At 62.8% G+C, this 18,537-nt stretch overlaps 4 protein-coding genes across 11 annotated transcripts; 2 read left to right on the top strand and 2 right to left on the bottom strand.

Annotated features, from left to right (window-relative positions):
• Positions 1-40: 40 nt before the first annotated feature.
• PAK4 (p21 (RAC1) activated kinase 4) lies at positions 41-10,198 on the bottom strand. Of its 7 annotated transcripts, none has more exons than XM_048320603.1 (10): positions 10,099-10,198; positions 9,727-9,787; positions 4,826-8,017; positions 3,306-3,812; positions 2,312-2,704; positions 1,864-1,997; positions 1,654-1,780; positions 1,446-1,571; positions 873-1,007; positions 41-797 (listed from the first exon to the last, which is right to left on the bottom strand). In XM_048320603.1, exons 3-10 carry the CDS (start codon positions 5,024-5,026, stop codon positions 642-644), a joined length of 1,779 nt encoding a protein of 592 aa, XP_048176560.1. In that variant the 5' UTR covers positions 5,027-8,017; positions 9,727-9,787; positions 10,099-10,198; the 3' UTR covers positions 41-641. The 7 variants fall into 7 exon arrangements, with proteins under 7 accessions (XP_048176560.1, XP_048176580.1, XP_048176597.1 ...); XM_048320623.1 differs by having other exon boundaries at positions 4,826-7,856; XM_048320640.1 differs by having other exon boundaries at positions 4,826-5,042.
• An 83-nt stretch (positions 10,199-10,281) lies between these two features.
• On the top strand, positions 10,282-11,280 carry MRPS12 (mitochondrial ribosomal protein S12). Of its 2 annotated transcripts, none has more exons than XM_048320753.1 (3): positions 10,282-10,319; positions 10,652-10,710; positions 10,789-11,280. In XM_048320753.1, exons 1-3 carry the CDS (start codon positions 10,297-10,299, stop codon positions 11,169-11,171), a joined length of 465 nt encoding a protein of 154 aa, XP_048176710.1. In that variant the 5' UTR covers positions 10,282-10,296; the 3' UTR covers positions 11,172-11,280. The 2 variants fall into 2 exon arrangements, with proteins under 2 accessions (XP_048176710.1, XP_048176720.1); XM_048320763.1 differs by lacking the exon at positions 10,282-10,319 and adding an exon at positions 10,440-10,544.
• Positions 11,281-11,713: 433 nt separating this feature from the next.
• On the top strand, positions 11,714-16,035 carry SARS2 (seryl-tRNA synthetase 2, mitochondrial). The gene is made up of 16 exons (XM_048322060.1): positions 11,714-11,980; positions 12,184-12,279; positions 12,562-12,591; positions 12,668-12,808; positions 12,913-12,967; positions 13,181-13,244; positions 13,800-13,905; positions 14,048-14,095; positions 14,169-14,277; positions 14,597-14,642; positions 14,738-14,825; positions 14,901-15,013; positions 15,095-15,188; positions 15,373-15,465; positions 15,565-15,630; positions 15,715-16,035. Exons 1-16 carry the CDS (start codon positions 11,714-11,716, stop codon positions 15,853-15,855), a joined length of 1,557 nt encoding a protein of 518 aa, XP_048178017.1. The 3' UTR covers positions 15,856-16,035.
• An 83-nt stretch (positions 16,036-16,118) lies between these two features.
• Positions 16,119-18,429, bottom strand: NFKBIB (NFKB inhibitor beta). Its single transcript, XM_048320543.1, has 6 exons — positions 18,172-18,429; positions 17,781-17,886; positions 17,224-17,470; positions 16,874-16,962; positions 16,533-16,784; positions 16,119-16,342 (listed from the first exon to the last, which is right to left on the bottom strand). The coding sequence occupies exons 1-6, from the start codon at positions 18,384-18,386 to the stop codon at positions 16,295-16,297; spliced, it is 957 nt and encodes a 318-aa protein (XP_048176500.1). The 5' UTR covers positions 18,387-18,429; the 3' UTR covers positions 16,119-16,294.
• Positions 18,430-18,537: the final 108 nt, after the last annotated feature.

The following is an 18,537-nucleotide window of genomic DNA, read 5'->3' as shown; positions in this document are numbered from 1 at the left end:
GTACCCCTCAGCCCCAAAGAACCACGCAGCACACAGGGGGTCCAAAAGGACACGTGTAATCTGGGGGGAGGGGCCCCGTGTGCCCCCGGGGCCCCCCCGTCCCGTGCGGTACAAAACCCGACCATATAAATATCACTTTGTTAAAAAACAAAACCGTGGGGGCAGGGGGGAGTTCCGGGGGGAAGGAACCAACAAAAAAACCCCAAAATCAACAAAAACAGGTGAGAAGGGCCCGGGGGGGACACACCCCAAGTCAGTAGTGTGGTGTGGTGGGGGGAGGGGGGGCTGTAGTTTTGGGGACCCCCCCCCATGGAGATGTAGGGGGGCCATACCCCGGTACCCAAGGGGGGTAGAAGAAAGGGGGATAAAAACAACAACAAAAGGGGAAATGCCCCAAAATGGGTCCCAAAGGCGGGGAGGACCAGGATGAGCCCCTGCTCCCCCGAATCTCCAGGATAACAGCTGCCCCCCCCCCCCCAAAATCTCTGCTGTGGGGTCCCCAGCTCAGTAGTACAGGTTGGGGGGCTGGTGCCCCCCAGGAACATCCCAGTCCTGCTCTAGTTTGTGGGTGCCGCCGAGGAGGAGGGGCAGGAAGAGGAGCAGGAGGGGCCCGAGGGGGTCTCCCCCAGGGCGGGGGGGTCTCACCGCAGCCGGTGCTGCCGCATGAGGGGCACAATGCAGGCTGGGGGGCCCGCAACCCCCAGGAAGGGGTGGCGGAGCAGCTCCGGGGCGCTCGCCCGCTGCGCCGGGTCCCGCACCAGCATCCGCTCCAGGAACCCTTTCAGGGATGGGGACACCTAGGGGGGAATGAGAGGGGGGTGTGAGACACCCCCTGGGACACCCCAGAAAGGGGGAAGCCCCCACTGAGTTACCTTGTGGCCGTTCTTGAGCCGGGGGGGAAGGTTGTCCCGGATCAGCTTCATGGCTTTGAGGGGAGGCTCGTTGAAATAAGGGGGTTCCCCGTCCACCATCTCGATGACCATCACCCCCAGGGACCAGATATCCACCTGGGGAGGGTGGGTCACCCCAAAAATGAGTGGGGGTTTTGGGTGGAGCCCCTAAAACCCACTCTGTACCCGCCCCCCCCCCCCCCAAAATACACAGCATCCAGAATGCAGGGGTTTGAAGGGGGGCCACTTGAAGCCCCTCAAACATACACTGGGTACCCCCAAACCCAGCCTGGGCAACCCTAAACCCATCCTGGGCACCACTAAACCCATCCCAAACCCACCCTGTGCTCCCCAAACCCAGCCTGGGCAACCCTAAACCCATCCCAACCCCCCCATAAGACACCTCAGGGTGGTAGAGAAGGCAGGAGATGCACTTGGGGGCCCACACACCTGCCCCAACCCCACTAAACCTACCTCAAACCCCCTGAAACCTGCCCAAAGCACTCCCTAACGCACCCCAGGACCCCCAAAACTCCCCCGAGCCCCCAGACCCACCTCGGGGCCGTAGGGCAGGCGGGAGATGAGCTCAGGGGCCATCCAGTACGGGGTCCCCACCAGGGACTTGCGCCGTGGCACTTCCTTGTTCACCTGGGCGCAGAACCCGAAATCCGAGAGTTTCACCTGCCAACGGGGACGGGGCTGGTCGGGGCGGGATCCCAAAGGATTGGGGGGAAGGCCTGGGGGGATTTTTGGGGGTTCCTACCCGCCCATCGTGCGTGAGGAGGATGGAGTCACTCTTGATGTCGCGGTGGATGACGCCCTGGGCGTGGAGCACGGCGAGCGCCCGCAGCACCGAGCGGCACACAGCCGCAATCTGCTCCTCTGACATCCTGGGGGACAGCAGTGTCACCACCCCTGTCACTGCTGTCCATCACCCCTGTCAGCTCTGTCACCCTCCCCCCTGGCACCTCACCGGGTGTGGGTGACGATGTCGGTCAGGGCGCCGCCCTCCAGGAACTCCATGACCACCCAGAGCTCATCGCCCACCAGGTAACTGTTGTACATCTCCACCACGTTCTCGTGCTGGTGGTCCCGCATGATCACCACCTGGGGGGGAACGGGGACATGGGCATGGGACCCTGGGACTGTCCCCAGGGCATCGGGAGGTCCTGAGAGGGTCACCAAGGGGTCCTCGAGGAGCTTTAAGGGGGCCCTGAGAGCTTCCTGAGGGCATCCAAGGGGATCCTGAGGGTCTCCAAAGTTCTCCCCCCAAGGGTCCCCAAAGTTCTCTCCCCAAGGGTCCCCAAGAGCCTCCTGACGGGTTCCCGAGGGTCTCTGAAGGGCCTCTATGAAGTCCCCAAGGCTCTCAAGGGCGTCCCCAAGGCTCTCAAGGGGTCCCCAAGGCTGCCCCCCGCCCTGACCTCGTTGAAGAGCAGCTCTCGTCGCTGCTGCTTGCGCAGGTCCATCTTTTTGACGGCCACGAGCTTGCCGGAGCCGCGCACGGTGGCGATGCAGACGATGCCCGTGGAGCCCTCGCCGATCTTGATGAAGTTGTCCAGGTACGTGCGGGGGTCGCCGGGGTCCACCACCATTTGCAGCGCTGCCCGGAACTGCTCGTGGGACACGCGCTGGGGGCCCCCCGCTGGGGCGGGTGCGGGGCCGGGCGGACGTGGGGCCGGGGGCTCCGGGCCAGGGGGAGGCGGCTCTGGGGCTTTGGGGCGTGGGGGGCCGGGGGCGTGGGAAGCACCGGGAGTGCCGGCGGGGACCGGCCCGTTGGGGGTCACCTCCTGCGGCCGTCCCGGGCGGTGCTCGGCCTGTGGGGACAGGGGAGAGGGGCATCAGCCCCTGGAATTCCCGTGGGAATGGCGAGGGCCAGCGCTGGGGCCTCCAGGTGGAGGTCGGAGGGAAGGGCTGGGTGAGGAAGAGGACGAAGAAGAGGAAGACGCTCCAGAGCCACGGCTGCAGCACCAGGAAGGAAGCGTGGAGCCGGTGGCCTCCTGGCTGCCCCGATTCCCATCAGGACATGGGAAGCTGCGAGGAAGAGGAGTGGAAGAGCTGCTTCCAAGGAGGAAGAGACCGAGCGAGGAAGAGGAAGATGAAGCTGCACTGGGCAGGGAAGGTGGCAGCCCCCTGCACACCCCGATCCCGGGAAGCTGCGAAGAAGAGGAGCAGAGGAGCCACTTCTGAGGAAGAACCACTTCTGAGGAGCAGCACAGTGGGGAAGAGGAAGAGGAAAAGGAAGAAGAGGAAACCGCTCCAGAGCCAATGATGTAACCCCGGGGAAGGAAGCCGCTGATGATCCCAGTGGAGCACAGGAAGCCACGAGGAAGAGGAGCAGAGAACCCACTCCAGAAGAGGCAGAAGAGCAGGAAGAGGAAGAGGAGGATGAGGAAGGGCCTGGGAACACCCCTTTACCTGGGCACTGCCCCCCCGGCCAGGGTCGGTGTCGGCACGGGGGTAGGTGTGGAAGGGGCGTCCGGGCGCCGTCTTCAGCCCTGCTCCAGGAGCACCGGGAATGTCGGGGGGCCGTAGGTCGGGCCCCGAGAGTGGGCGCTGCTCGCGGGGCGGGGGCCGGGGGGGCCCCTCTCCGGCCGAGCTGGATTTGGGGCGACCCCCGGGGGGGTGCGGGCGAGGAGGCTCCTGCCCGGCCGCGGTTTTGGGATCCTCCCGCTCCCGGCACTGGGGGCGTCTTGGCTCCAGATCCCCACGGCGGCTCTTGCCGGGCTCCGGGCGAGAGGGGGGGGGTCCCGGGGCCAGGCCGTTCTCCGGGGGGTGCCGGGAGGGGCAGGGGGGGCTGTCCCGGCGCAGGGAGTTGGAGCGGGACACGGACACGGCCTCCAGCTCGTCCAGGAGCCACGCCAGGGTCCCATCCCGGCCCCCAGGGGTCCCATCCTGGGTCCCTTTGGAGCCGCGCACGATGGGCTGCGGGGGGGGGGGGGGGGGGGGGTGGGACACATGGGGAAAACAGGGGAAAAAACGAAAAAAACCAACAGAAAGATGACATGGAACGGCTGCAGGGGGATGGCAGGATGGGCAGAGGGGAGGGGGCTTGGCTGGGATGTCCCTCCGGGGAGACTCCCAGATCCCAAAATGATCCCAAAACGATCCCTGGGTGCCCCCCAGGGATTGGAGTCTGGCCTCACCGGGAGGGTCCCAAAACACTGGCCGGTTTGATGGGGCAGGAATTGGGTGACATCAGAACTGAGGTGGGAACGGGTGGATGTGGGAATGTGGGGGATGTGGGAATAGTGGGGCATGTGGGAACATGGGAGGATGTGGAAATGGGGGACAATTTGGGGACTTAAACAAATGAGGACACACATGATGGGGAAGAGATCAGGTGGGAATGATCCCGTGTTCCCATGGGATGGGCTGGTTCCAGGTATGGGGAAGGGTCTCTCACCTGGCTGGTCCCTGTCCTGGGGGACCCAGCTGCCACCTCCCTGCTCCATGATCCCCAAATTCCCCCCAGTGTGGCTTTTTGGGAGGGTGGGAAAAGGGTAGGGACCCATCTACTGCCTCCCTTCCCCATTATCCTGAAATTCCCTGCCCCAAGACCCCCAAATTCCTCCCAGTTATTCCCCCAAACCCACCCCGGGGACGGAATGAGCCCCCACCTCCCCCATCCCTGCCCCATGATCCCAAAATCCCCATGTCCGTGACCTCCACGTTTGTCTTTTCGGAGGCAGGAAAGGGATGGGGACCCAGCTCACACCTTGCTGCTCCATGACCCCCAAATTCCCTCAGAATATTGAATGACCCCAGAATTCCCTTGCCCCCAGACCCCCAAACCGCCCCCAGTTCAACCCCAAAGAGCACCCAGAACCCCGTTACCTCCTCCAAGACCCCAAACCCGGAATGGTGACCCGGCCACGCCCTCCCCACCCCATACCCCCCCCCCCCCCCGAATTCCCGACGTTCCCGGTTTTCCACACCTTGTGGGCCCCGCGGATGGCGGTGATGCAGGCGGGGTCCACGAGGGGTTTGGGGCGCCGGGCGGACTCCTCGAGCAGCCCCTGCCACTGGCGGGGCAGCCCTGTGAAGCGCTGCTCCGAGGGGTCGTACCCCGTGTGCACCCGGTGCTCGAAGTTGGACGGCGCCGAGATCTCCACCCGCTTCTTCTTCTTGGAGAACATGGCCCGGGATGCGCTCCTGGCAACGGGATCGGGACCCAAAATCCCAGTGTTAGGACAAGGGAAATGGGAACTGTCACCAGGAATGGGATGGGCCCCCGAAATCCAGCGTTACAATGGGGAACGTCACCGGGAACAGGAACAGCCCCCGAAATCCAGTGTTACAATGGGGAACGTCACCAGGAATGGGATGGGGCCCCGAAATCCAGCGTTACAACGGGGAATGTCACCGGGAACAGGAACAGCCCCCGAAATCCAGCGTTACAATGGGGAACGTCACTGGGAATGGGATCGGTCCCCAAAATCCAGCGTTACAATGGGGAATGTCACTGGGAATGGGATGGGGCCCCGAAATCCAGCGTTACAACGGGGAATGTCACCGGGAATGGGAACAGCCCCCGAAATCCAGTGTTACAGTGGGGAACGTCACCAGGAATGGGAACAGCCCCCGAAATCCAGCGTTACAATGGGGAACGTCACTGGGAACGGGATCGGTCCCCGAAATCCAGCGTTACAATGGGGAACGTCACCGGGAACAGGAACAGCCCCCGAAATCCAGCGTTACAACGGGGAACGTCACCGGGAACGGGAACAGCCCCCGAAATCCAGCGTTACAATGGGGAACGTCACCAGGAATGGGATGGGGCCCCGAAATCCAGCGTTACAATGGGGAATGTCACTGGGAATGGGATTGGTCCCCAAAATCCAGCATTACAATGGGGAACGTCACTGGGAATGGGATGGGGCCCCGAAATCCAGCGTTACAACGGGGAACGTCACCGGGAATGGGAACAGCCCCCGAAATCCAGTGTTACAATGGGGAACGTCACCGGGAACGGGATCAGCGCCCAAATCCCATCGTTAGAATGAAATAAATTAGAAATGCCATTGGGGTGAAACGCGTTGGGTTGGACGGGATCAGATCCAAAATCCCAGGGTCACGGTGAGGTAAATGAGAAGCATTGGGTGGGAATGGGATCAGCCCCGAAAATTCCATTGTTGGAATGATTTTTATCCATCCATTGGTCACTTTTGTCCAACATCCCCCCTTTTATCCAATTACTTCCATTTTTCCCCAATTCCAAGCTTGGAAACACCAGGAGCACTAGAAATTCCCACTTGGAAATGGGATTAATCCATTGATTACCTCACCTAGACCAAGAAACAGCCTTAAAACACCTCAAAAAGCGACAAAAATCCCCTTTGCGTGGATCCCAGCACAAGGACCAGTGCTATGGGGCACAATCCCAAGGTTTGGCTGATTCCATTCCCTGTTTTTCCATGTTTTTCCTGTGGGTTCCAGGCCCCGAATGAGCTGAGCTGGGAGAGTTTTGGGAATGTGATCCTAGTGGGGCCATGAATCCCACCGGGAATGGCCCCAAAATCCCGCAGATCCCGGGCGGATCCATTTTTCCCACTTCCACTGCTTTTCCCGGTGCCAATTTCCTGCCGTTTCCTCCCATTTTTTTCCGGCTCCTCAGCTCAATCCCATTTTCCAGGCTCCAGAATCCCACCGCTTCCAAGGTTTTCTCACCATTTTTCCCAATCTTTGAAGTTTTCCCCTTAAATCAATGATCCATTATGGAAGTTTTTCACCTCCACTTCGGGCCCAGTCACAAACTGTCGGAATTCCGTATGTTCCCCATTTTCCCTGCTCATCCTCGGCTGATCCCTCTTTCCACCTTTCCAGGACACTGCCAGGATCCTCCCTGGATTGCCAAAATCCTGGCTTTGGATGGAAAATTCTCCTGGTTTGGGGAAATTGCAGCTGAATTTGGAGCGGGAGGATTAAAATCTGCTGCATTTGGGCTTTTCCTGCCGGGACTTCCAGGGGAGATCCACCGATGATCCAGGCCAGCCGGAATGCTGGGGAGGTGCAGCATCCAGGACCTCTGGACACCAAATCCCCAGGATTTCACCCTGAAAATCCCCCTTTTTTTGGCACAGTTGGGGAAAAACTGGTGGCACTTGGCAGGGGCAGAGGGGTCCTGAAGAATTTCAGAGGGTGGGATGGGGGCCAGGAGAGGGTGAACTTATTCCTCAGCCCTTCCCAGGTCGCATTCCTGGGATCACAGTGGGGTTTAATTCGTCACCAATTAACGAGGAACCGAGTCCACACTGGGCAGAATATTTTTGTATTTTCCCTAAAACTCCCCACAAAATTCCCCAAATTCCCCCCAAACCAGCGGCATTTTGGCTGTGTCCTGGTGGGAATCGTGCTGGCAGCTTCAGGATGAAAAACAAAGGGAAAAGTAAAGGGAGAAAAAGGCGCCCAGAAGCGCTTCACGCCTTCCCATAAACCCCAAGCACAGGAAAATCAGATATTACTGGGCAGGAGAGTGTCCAGGAAGGGATTGCAATGGGATTTTCAGCAAATTTCAGGATTTTCAGACTAGAACTGCAGGAATTTCAGGAAAGCAAACACCCAGGGTGGCAGCATGGCATTCCAGACACGGCACTTGGCTTCATCCCGCTTCCCAAATTCCAATATTCCCACTTTTTTCTCCCTTGCGTGGAGCTGGTCCATCCATCCCATCTCTCCTCTCTTTGCCCCAAATTGCTCTATTTTCCCCTAAAATTCCAGGTGGGCCCCTATGGTAGCAGAGAGCCCCAGGAAGACGGGGAGAGGTCCCAGGGAGAGCTGGGGTTGATCCCAAGGGATCCCAAAGGGATTCCCAGGGAATCTCTGCTCCGGAGCCTTCCCGAGATCCCACTGGGGGAACGTGGTGAGAAAATTCAACCAGATGGAAAACTTACCTTGTCTTCCCACTGCTTATTCCCGGGTTCTTTCCCCTAGAGTTCCCTGAATCCTGAACTCATGCTGGATTTGATCCTTTTGGGAAAAAGAGGGAACAGCCAAAGTCTCCGCTGGAAAATCCCTGAGCCAGTTTTTTCCTCTTGGGGAATTATTTTCCTGGTGTCAGCCAGAACAGGAAGAGACTCAAAACCCTCCAATTCCACATCTTCCATGAAAAACTTCCACCTCCAGAGCCCCTGGGGGGAATTTGGGATCCTCAGGAAGCAGCTCCTTAACGCAGCAGGGACAGATCAAAGCGTCCCGAGAACTCCTGGAATTCCGGCAGAATCGGTAAAAGCGCGTTTTCCTGAACTTCACGGGTGGTCCCGATGATCCCTGGAGCTTTTCGCGTGCCAGAGCTGCTCTGGAGCCCCAAAATCCCAGTCAGGTCCTGCTGGGAGCAGGCTGGGGTTGCTCTGAGGTGTTGTTTTCCTTAAGAAACCCCAAAATCCAGGAAGGGGTGCCGGGCAGTCCCGAACCTATGGGTGAATCCCCCGGGCTGGAATCCTGGGATTCCCCCAATGGGGTCACATTCCCGGGAAAGGGAGGCTGGAAAGGCCGGGACCGGAGCGCTCCGGCTGGGAAAGGCGGGTTGGACTGGCCCAGCTGGATCTGCCGGAGGAGACGGAGGAGGAGGAGGAGGAGGAAGAGGAAGAGGAGGAGGAGGAAGAGGAGGAGAAGTGTCGGCCTTTGCCCAGGAGGAATCCCGGAATTCCAGGAATCTGGTGACCCAGGAGGACGTTCTCCTCCTTGGGGGAAAAATTCCAGGAAGGGAATCGGGAGATCTGAACTCCTGGGAGAAGGGAATCAACTGCTCAAAGCTTCCGTGGTCGCTGGGAAAAGCAGGAAAGGGGAGAGGAGGGAGAGGAGGGAAAGGAGGGAAAGGAGGGAAAGGAGAAAGGAGTGGAAAAAGAAAAAAGGAGAAGGGGGAGAAGAAGGAAAAAAGTGTAAAAGAAAGAGGAAAAAGAGATATTCCAGTGGAATTCAGCTCTTTTCCTGCAGCAGGAAGTTTCCTCGGAGCTGGAAGTTTAGGGAGAGGGAGGGAGGGAGGAATGTCGGGAATCTCGGGCTCCGGGCAAAGGAAGGGCCAATTAAAGATGATCCAATTAATCAGTAACAATGCTGTCCATGCATAACAATCCACTAAAATCCAGGAAAACGGCAAATCCCTCCTGAGGCTGGTTCGGAAACACCCCCAGAAAACCCAAGTATTCCTCCCAGGGCTCCAGGGAACCCAGGTCTTATCCCATGGGAATGAACAAATTAAAAGATTAATTAAAGCCACGGGCAGGAATATCCTTGGAATTTCCTCCTGGAAAATCCGGATCAATTCCCGCTCGTCCCGCAGCTGTTAACGAGATATTGATGACCAAATTCCCACCTTTTACCCCCAAACCCCAACAGGGAACGGCGGGAGGGGGAAGTTTTTGGCCATTTCCAAAGGATTGTTGGATCTTTTCCACATCTGGATATTCCCCATAAACCCAATTTCCACTTATTTCCAAGCCAGTTGTGGCTCAGTCTCTCTCTCCCACCATTACTTATTTCAAACTTCACTAAATTACAGCCAAAACACAATTAAAAGTCCAAATCCAGAAGCTCTTTCTGGTATTTTTTTCTCCTTTTCCTTTGAGGAACGGCGACAGGAATACCACCAAGAACATTGAGAATGGCGATTTCCCTTCCCACTGCGCCAAAACTGGGGGAAAACGCTGTTTTTGAGGAGTTAGGACATTCCTGAGGAATCCCAGTGCCCGTCTGCCTTGGAGTCCCTGACCCAAATCCACAGGAAACGCCGAAAAAATCGAACCCAGGGCTCTGGGGCTGGATGGGAGCGTGCGGAGGAGACCCCCAAATCTCCGTAGGATAAAAAATTCTGGGAATTAATTCCGGATCCGTTTCCTACCTGCCACGAAGGGAAAACTTTCCTGCCTCAGCTCTGCATTCCGGGTCCTTCGGGAAAAGTGCTGCACGGGAGGAACGGAATTCCCTCAGGATCACCCCCAAACTCCCCTTTTTGGGGTGTTTTTAGGGCGAGGGGCGGTTAGATCCACATCCCGCTGTTCTCCGGGAATTCCAGGGTTTCCAAAGGCTCTTGCCACCGCCCCCCCGGGGGTTTGGGGAGCCCCGAATTGCCCCCAAACCCACCGCCAACCCCCCACCTCCATCATCACAGAATTCCTTGGCCCTGGACGGTCTCCAAACCTCAGTTCCCCCCGAAATCCCCTAAATTCCTCCCGAGCGCCCTCAGCGCCCCCCGGACCCCCTAAGGCCTCACTCGGCCGCCGCCGCCGCCATGTTGGGATGGAGCCACATCCGGGTCCTCCCACGGCCGCGTCGCCGCGGCGACAAACCACGCCCACAAGGGGCGGAGCCACGGCGGGAGGGGCGTGGCGAGCCAAATATGGGCAAGGAGCGGAATCCGGGGAGCCGACTGTGGGCAAGAGGCGCGGCCTAGGGCGGAGAGGAGCCGAATATGGGCGGGGAGGGCGGCTGGGGGTGAGGTTTAGGGCGGGAGAGGCGGGGTTGGCTGCAGAACAGGCGGGGTTTAGGGCGGGGAGCGGGGCCTAAGACGGAAGTTGATGCTGAGGGGGTCGGTCTCCTCACTGTCACCCCCCCCCAGAGATCGGGGCGGGATTAAGCGGTAGTCTAACCAATCACCGCACAAATCACGGGGATTGGCATCCCCGCTATCCAATCGCAGCGCGGCGCGTTCGGATCCGGGTAAGATGGCGGCGCAGCGCGGGGAACGTGGCGGCTCCGGTCCCGCCGCTCCCCCCCGGTCGCCGGCGCCCTCCTCAGGCAGTTCTGACCGTGCGTTCTCCCCTCAGAGCCTTGGAGATGTCGCTCCGCGCCGCGCTCAGGACCGCGGCCTCGCTGCCCCGATGCAGTGCGTAAATCGCCCCCCTTCCCCAAAACCCGCCGCCCCGCCAAAACCCCCTGACCCCTCTCCGTGTTGCCCCCGCAGGTCCGCGGCTGCTCCTTCCCTCGCTGCCGCCCCCTCCTCCATCCGCCGCCATGGCCACTCTGAACCAGATGCACCGGCAGGGCCGCCCCGCGCCCCCTCCCCGCAAACTGGGGCCCACCCTGGGCCGCCCCCAGATAAAGGGGGTGGTGCTGAAGAACCTGATCCGAAAGCCCAAGAAGCCGAACTCGGCGAACCGCCGGTGTGTACGGGTGCGTCTCAGCACAGGCCGCGAGGTAATCGCCTTCGTGCCCGGCGAGGGCCACAACCTGCAGGAGCACCACGTTGTGCTGGTGCAGGGTGGGCGCACCCAGGACCTGCCCGGCGTCAAACTCACCGTGGTGCGTGGAAAGTACGACTGCGCCCACGTGCAGGCGAAGAAATGAGGAAGGACCTCGGGATGGGGGTCCTGGGAATGCGCCCAGGCCGGGATGAGGTTCCCCAGTCGGGGACACGCTGGCCCTGGGTGTTGTTTAGAATAAAAGTTGGCAGTGATGCGGGTTATGGTGTGGAGTGATGGTGAGGGTATTGGGAAGGGTCTTGGGCGCACTGGGAAGGGTCTTCGGGAGACTGGAGGCACTGGGAAGGGGCCTTTGGGAGACCTAGAAGGGTCCTGGGGGCGCTGGGAAGTGGCTGCTGGGGCACGGGGGAGGACTGGGAGGCCCTGGGAAGAGTCTGGAGAGAGATCTGGGGACGCGGGGGGAGCAGCTCAGGGCACTGGGATGGCCCTGGGGGTGCCACTGGGGTCACAGGGCGGGGGTCACTGCGGTCACCGCACCCGGCCCGCGGCGGGTCTGAGGCCGGGGGCGCGGCCAGGCCGCGAGGGGGCGTGGCCAGAGCTGCAGGGTCGGGGCTGTCCGCGCGCGCCCGGCCCCGCCCCCGGCTCCTCCCCCACGTGACCCGCGCCGGCCGCGCGCCTGTGCTTAAGATGGCGGCGTGCCGGGCACTGCTGGCTGCGGGCCGCGCGGCGGGGGTGGGCGGGCGGCGCGGGGCCGCGGGGAGCGCTGCCGGCCCGGGGCCCGCTCCCGGAGCCGGTGCGGGGGACGGAGCCGGGCCCGTGGCGGGGCGGAGCCGCCTGTACGAGCACGTGCGGGAGGGGCTGAGCGCGCGGCCGCAGCTCGACGTGACCGCGCTCAGCGAGCGCGACGTGGAGCGGCGGCGCGGTTCGCTGGGGGGCGCTGCGCTCCGGGAGATCGTGAGTGGCGGGAACGGGGGCGGGGCCTGCGGGGGGCGGGGCCGGGGCGGTGCTTGGCACGCGGGGTGGGCGTGGCCTGGCGCGCGTGGGCGTGGCCTGATGAAAGGGGCGGAGACTGAAGGTAAATGGGGCGGGGCTATGGGGCCCCGCGTTTGGGTGTGGCCGCCCCGCCCACCTGAGCCACGCCCTGGCTACGCCCTCAGGTGCGGACGTGGTCGCGGCTGGGGCAGGTCCGGGACAGCATCGCCCGGTTGGAGGCTGAGAAGGGGCTCGTGGCCCAGGGGGTCCGCGAGATTCTGGTGAGATTCCCCTGGATCCCTCAGTTCCCTTTGGAACCCTCAGTTTCCCCTGGCATCCCCCCCGGAACCATAAATACCCCCTTGCACCCCCTGGAACCCTCGGTTCACCCCTGGGACCCCCAAAGTTCCCCCTGAGTCCCTCTGGTCCCCACTCACTTCCCCCTGGAACTCCCCAGGATCCCCCTCCCTTTCCCCCTAAACCACTCCCAAGATCCCCCCCGCCCTGCCCTGCTCTCTTCACCCAAACTCCCCAGGATCCCCTGACCCCTTTTCCCCCCCCAGGCCTCCCACGACAAGGCGGCGGCCAAGACGGTAGGGACTGAATTTTATGGGGGGCTTGGGGTGAGGTTCCTGGATCCCCCCTCCCCTCACGGCGGCCGTCCGGCAGCTCCCAGAATTGGCAGCGCTGCGGGAGCGGGGCCGGAGTCTCCGGGGGCAGCTCCGGGTGCTCGAGGCTGAGGCATCTGACCTGGAGCAGAGATTTTACCTGGGGGCCCTGCAGTTGCCCAACAGAACCCACCCTGCTGTGGTGAGACCCCAAAAACCTTCCCAAAATTCCCCGGAAACCCCCCTGACACCCGCTCTGGCCTGGGGTGATTTGGTGTAAAAAATCTCCCCCTTGTGTCCTCCCAGCCTGTTGGGGATCAGAGTCAGGCCCGGCTGCTTGAGGTGGCTGGTGAGAAACCAGGTAAGGGGGGGAGGTGGTTTGGGGGGTCTGGGGCAGTTTTTGGGTGCGGGGGGGAGGAGGAGAAGGGTCCCTGGGGGAAAATGAAGGGTCTGGGGGTGACAGAGAATTTGGGGTAGGGTGAGGAAGGATTTGGCGGGGGGGGGGGGGGGGGGGGAGTGTGGAGGGTCTGGGGTGACAAAAGTGACAAAAGTGACAGAGATTCTCCCCCCGCAGTGTTTGATTTCAAGCCAAAGGGACACCTGGAGCTGGGGGAGGGGCTGGACATCATCCGGCAAAAGTGAGCAACACCTGGAGGGGGGACCCTTCTGTCACATACCTGTGACCCCTGTCACACACCTGTCACACACCTGTCACACTCCTGTGACCCCTGTCACGCACCTGTCACACACCTGTCACACACCTGTCACACACCTGTGACCCCTGTCACACACGTGTCACACTCCTGTGACCCCTGTCACGCACCTGTCACGCACCTGTCACACACCTGTCACACTCCTGTCACACTCCTGTGACCCGTCACACACCTGTCACACACCTGTCACGCACCTGTCACACTCCTGTGACCCCTGTCACACACCTGTCACACACCTGTCACGCACCTGTCACACTCCTGTGACCCCTGTCATGCACCTGTCACACACCTGTCACACTCCTGTGACCCCTGTCACACCCCTGTCACGCACCTGTCCCACGTGTCAGGCCATTGTTTCGTTACCTGTGCGGGGTGGGGTTGTCCCCAGGTGTCCCCCAGGTGTCCCCCAGGTGTCCCCAGGTGTCACCCGGGTGTCACCCAGGTGTCCCCAGGTGTCACCCAGGTGTCACGCCCCTGCAGGCGCCTGTCCCACGTGTCGGGCCATCGCTCCTATTACCTGTGCGGGGCTGGGGCCCTGCTCCAGCACGCCCTCATCACCTTCACCCTGCGGAAGCTGCTCAGCAAGGTAGGGGAGGATGGGGGAGTCCAGGGAGGGTCTGGGGGGATCCAGGGAGGGTCTGGGATCATCTGTGGGGATCCAGGGAAGCTCTGGGGGAGTCTGGGGGCATCCAGGAGTGTCGGGGTCTCCTGACCTCCTTTTTTCCCAGGGTTTCCTGCCCATGACGGTGCCGGACCTGCTGCGCGGAGCCGTTTTTGTGAGTGACTCCCGAGCCTCCTGAGACCCCCCTGACACCTCTGTGACCATGGGTGACCCCCTGTGCCCTCCAGGAGGGCTGTGGGGTCCAGCCCAGCGCCAACCCCTCCCCAGTTTACACCATCGACCCCGCGCGCTTTGAGGATCTGTGCCTGGCCGGGACCTCGGAGGTCGGAATTGCAGGTGGGAAATGGGAGAAAATGGGGTGAGATTGGAAAAACTAGGGGAGAACGTGAGGAAAATGGTGAAAAATGGGGAAAACGGGGAAAAAAAGGCAACAGTAGGAAGAAAAATGGGGAAGAAATGGGGGAAGAAGCTGAGAAAACCAGGGGGAAAATACAGGGGAAAAAATGGGGGGAAAACCAGGAGAAGAAAGAGAAAATAGGGAAAAAAAGGGGGAAAATGGGAAAAAATTGGGGGAAACGGGGGAGAACTGGGAAAAAGTGGAGAAAGGGGGGAGTGGCAGACGACTTTGGGGTTCACCCTGTGCTCCCCCATCCAGGGTATTTCATGGACCATGCGGTGCAGCTGCAGGACCTGCCTGTCAGGTACGGGGGGGTTGTGTTTCCCCCCTAGAGACTCCCTCTCCTTCTGGGGATCCCAACCCGATGCCCGGGGGGGTCTGAGCTGTGTCCCCCGCCAGGGTTGTGTGTTCCAGCACCTGCTACCGTGCCGAGACCGACACTGGCCGGGAGCCCTGGGGGCTCTACCGTGTCCACCAGTTCACCAAGGTACTGGGAGCACCGGGAGAGCCCTGGGGAGGAAAAGGTGGGGGTCGTCACCCCATGTGCCCCCCCCCCCCAAAGGTGGAGATGTTTGGGGTGACGGCAGCCGAGTGCGGGACGGAGAGCGAGGAGCTGCTGGAAGAGTTCCTGGGGCTCCAGAAGGAGATTTTCTCGGAGCTGGGGCTCCATTACCGGTGAGAGGGATTTGGGAGGGATCCTCCCAATCCGTGGGACCCCAAAATCCCTCGTAACTACTCCCCCCTGGGCCCCCCCAGCGTTCTGGACATGCCCACGGAGGAGTTGGGGCTCCCCGCCTACCGCAAGTTCGACATTGAGGCCTGGATGCCCGGACGGGGCAAATTTGGGGAGGTGAGTGGGCGGTCGGGGACCCCAATAATTCAGGGAGAGCACCAATAATAAGGGGAGGATGCAGATAATTCTGGGAAAACCCCAAAAATTCCGAGGTGCCCAGGACCCCCATTTTGGGGCATCTCTAGAGTGGGGGAAGGGGGTGCCCAAAACCTCCTGACCCCTCTCCACCCCCCACTCCCAGATTTCCAGTGCTTCCAACTGCACCGATTACCAGAGCCGGCGGCTGAACATCATGTACAGCGGGGAGGGGGGCCGGCTGCGCCACGCCCACACGGTGAGTGACCCCCGCCAAAACCCCTGGGAGACCCCCAAAACCGCTGGGGGCCGGGTCCCTGAGCCCCCCGGCCCCGTGTCCTCCCCTGCCCCCCCCCAGGTGAATGGCACCGCCTGCGCCGTGTCCCGCATGCTCATCGCGCTCCTCGAGTGCAACCAGCTCCGGGTAGGTGTTCTTGGGGGGCATCCCAGGGAGTTTGGGGGTGCAGTGGGAGCTCACCCTGCCCCGTGTCATCTCCCCCCCCCCCAGGACGGCCGTGTCCAGGTGCCCCCTGTACTGCAGCCGCTGGTGGGGCAGGAGGTGCTGGCCCGTCCCCCCGCCCCCCTCCTGCGTTACATCGGCCCCAACCAGCCGGGGGGGGGGCCCCCTGAACAGGGGGGGGTGCCCTGAGGTGGGGAGGGGTCCCCACGGAGGAGGCGGAGCTGGGACAACGTGGGACGGACACGCGACATGCAGGCCACAGGAGCCACGAGGCACAGGCCACGCGGGGCAGGGCGCACACGGACGTGTTCCAGCCCCAGCCCGTGCACCCCACGGTGACAAATCCCGGGAATAAAACCTGGAAATGCCCCCCCTTGTTACAGGTGTGTCCTTTGCTCTATGGGGACACAAAGGGGTCCCCCCCCCGACAAATGTCCCCCCACGTGTCCTGCTCGTTGTCACAGGCTCTGAGCGCAGCCTCTGCTTTATTTCCCACCGCCCCCCGCAGCCCTTGGGGCTCCCCTGGGATTTTGGGGACACATCTTCAGGGGGTCCCTCCGGCTGGGGGGTGGTAGGGGGACCCCCAAGTCCATCCAGGGGGGTTCTGGGGAGGGTCCCAGGGGGCCCCTCAGGCCGGGCAGCGCCTGCTGTTGATGATGATGTCATCGTACTCGTCCTGGGGAAGGAGAGCGGTTTGGGGGGGGGCTGGAAAAGTGTAGGGGGGCTGAAAGGATTTGAGGGAGCAGGAAAAGTTTGGGGGGGGTCTTGGAAGGGTTTGGGGGCTGTTCCAGGAGCCCCCAGTCATCCTGGGCTATCCCGGGGGGACTTCGGGGACGGGTGGGGGAGGGGTGCGGTCACTAACTGACCTCGCTGTCCTCGGCCCTGCCCTCGCTGTCGCTGCTGTCGCTGCTGTCACCAGGGGGGGGCTCGCGGGCCCCGAATCGGCGCAGGAGGGGGGGCAGGCGGGGGTCGGGGCGGCGCCGGGCGCTGTACAGGGGGGTGAACCCCGAGAACGTGCGGGAGTCCGGCTGCGCCCCACCCCGCAGGAGGCACTCGGCCACCTCGGGGCTCTGGGCCTCCACGGCCAAGTGCAGGGGGCTGCGGCCACAGCTCGGCTCCTGGGGGGCACACGGGGGTCAGGGGGCGGCCAGGACCCCCCCAGTCCCATTTCTGGGTTTTTTTGGGGGGGGATTTTGGGGGCACCCACCGGCCGGTCGGGGTCAGCGCCGGCGCGGAGCAGGAGCTGCACCAGCTCCAGGTCGCAGCGCAGGACGGCCACGTGCAGGGGGGTGTAACCTGTGGGTGGGGGGGAAAATGGGGGCCCGGGGGGGGGGCCCCAAAGTTCTGCCTGAGCAGGTGCACCCCCCCCAAACCATGTGCCCCCTCCCCAAAACACGTCAATCCCAAACCTGTGTGACGCCCCTTAGTTGTCCACCACAAAACCGCGTCCCCATCCCCACTATCGCGTCCCCCCCCGAAAATCTGTGACCCTCTCAAAACCACAACGCCCCCAAAGCCATCCCTCCCCCAAACCCGTGCTCCCCCCTGCCCCCCCACCGTCGTAGTTGACGCTCTCCAGCTGTGCCCGCCGCTCCTCCTCCTCCTTGCGGGGATCCCGGGGGGGGTCCCGGCAGTCGGGGGGCCCCCCCAGCAGGGCGCGGGCGCAGGCGGGGTGGCCCTCGCGGCAGGCGAGGTGCAGCGGGGTGTGACCGCCCCGCTCCCGCACGGCCACGCCCGCGCCCGCCGCCCGCAGCCGCTGCACGGCCCCGGCCAGCCCCAGCACCACGGCGATGTGCAGCGCGCTCTGGGGGGTGAAACCGGGGTTAAACTACCCCAAAACCACCCCAAAATATCACCCCAAAGCCTCAGCCCCAGCGCGATGTGCAGGGAGCTCTGAGGGGGGCGGGGCGGGTCACAACTGAGGGGGTCAAACCCCACCCAAAATTCCCCCATAGACCACCCCCCCCCCGCAGCTCCGCCCCACTGTGACCCCAAAACTCCAAACTGTCCCCCCCAGCTCCCCACCCACCCCCATCCGACGCTATGGAGACCTGGGGTGGTCCCAGGACCCTCGACCCCTCCGCGACCCCCAAATCCACCCCCCCCCCCCGCACCTGGCCCAAGTCGTTCTGCAGATCCAGGTAGGGCGAGTGCTCGGTGTGCCGCAGGATGGACTCCAGGAACTCCTCGTGCTCGTGGATCACGGCCAGGTGCAGGGCCCTGGGGGGTGGGCACGGGCTGGGGGGGGGTTCTGACATCCCCAGACCCACCGGGGAGTTCCTAAAAAAGGGGGGGGGGGAGCGGGGATGCTGGGCTATTGGGGTGGGGGTAACTGAGGGTTCTAGGGGGTTACTGAGGGGCCCCCGCGGGCGTCAGGCTGTCCCGGGGGGCCGCACCGGAACCCCGGGAGAAGGCAGGACCGAGACCCCCCCCAGCCCTAGGGTGTGCGTGGGGGTCCCGCCCGGACGTGGGGGGGGGGGGGCCCTCGTCCGTCCCCGCCCTCACGTGTCGCCGTCCTCGGTGACGAAGCTCAGGACGTGCTGCAGCCAGGCCGCGGGGTCGGCGAGGGGCTCGGCCGACTCCGCTCCGGGGCTGGCGGGCAGCGGCGGCCCCAGCAGCCCCTCGCCCAGCGAGCCCAGCCCGCTGTCGCACCACTCGTCGCCCTCGGGCCGCTTTGCCTCGCCGGGGGCCGCCGGGGCCGCGGGGGCCGCGGCCGCCATCGCCGGGGCCGCCTCAGGCCGCGGCCGCCATCGCGGACCGGGGAATCCCCGCGCCGGCGCCTGCCGGGACCCGTAGTCCGCGCCCGCTCTTCCGGGTGTCTCAACCAATCAGCGACCTCCGTCTGGCCACGCCCACTTCCTCCGCCAACCG

Source organism: Corvus hawaiiensis, chromosome 1 (assembly GCF_020740725.1).
Source record: "Corvus hawaiiensis isolate bCorHaw1 chromosome 1, bCorHaw1.pri.cur, whole genome shotgun sequence".
NCBI lineage: Eukaryota > Metazoa > Chordata > Aves > Passeriformes > Corvidae > Corvus > Corvus hawaiiensis.
This window is presented reverse-complemented; position numbering and strand designations above follow the sequence as displayed.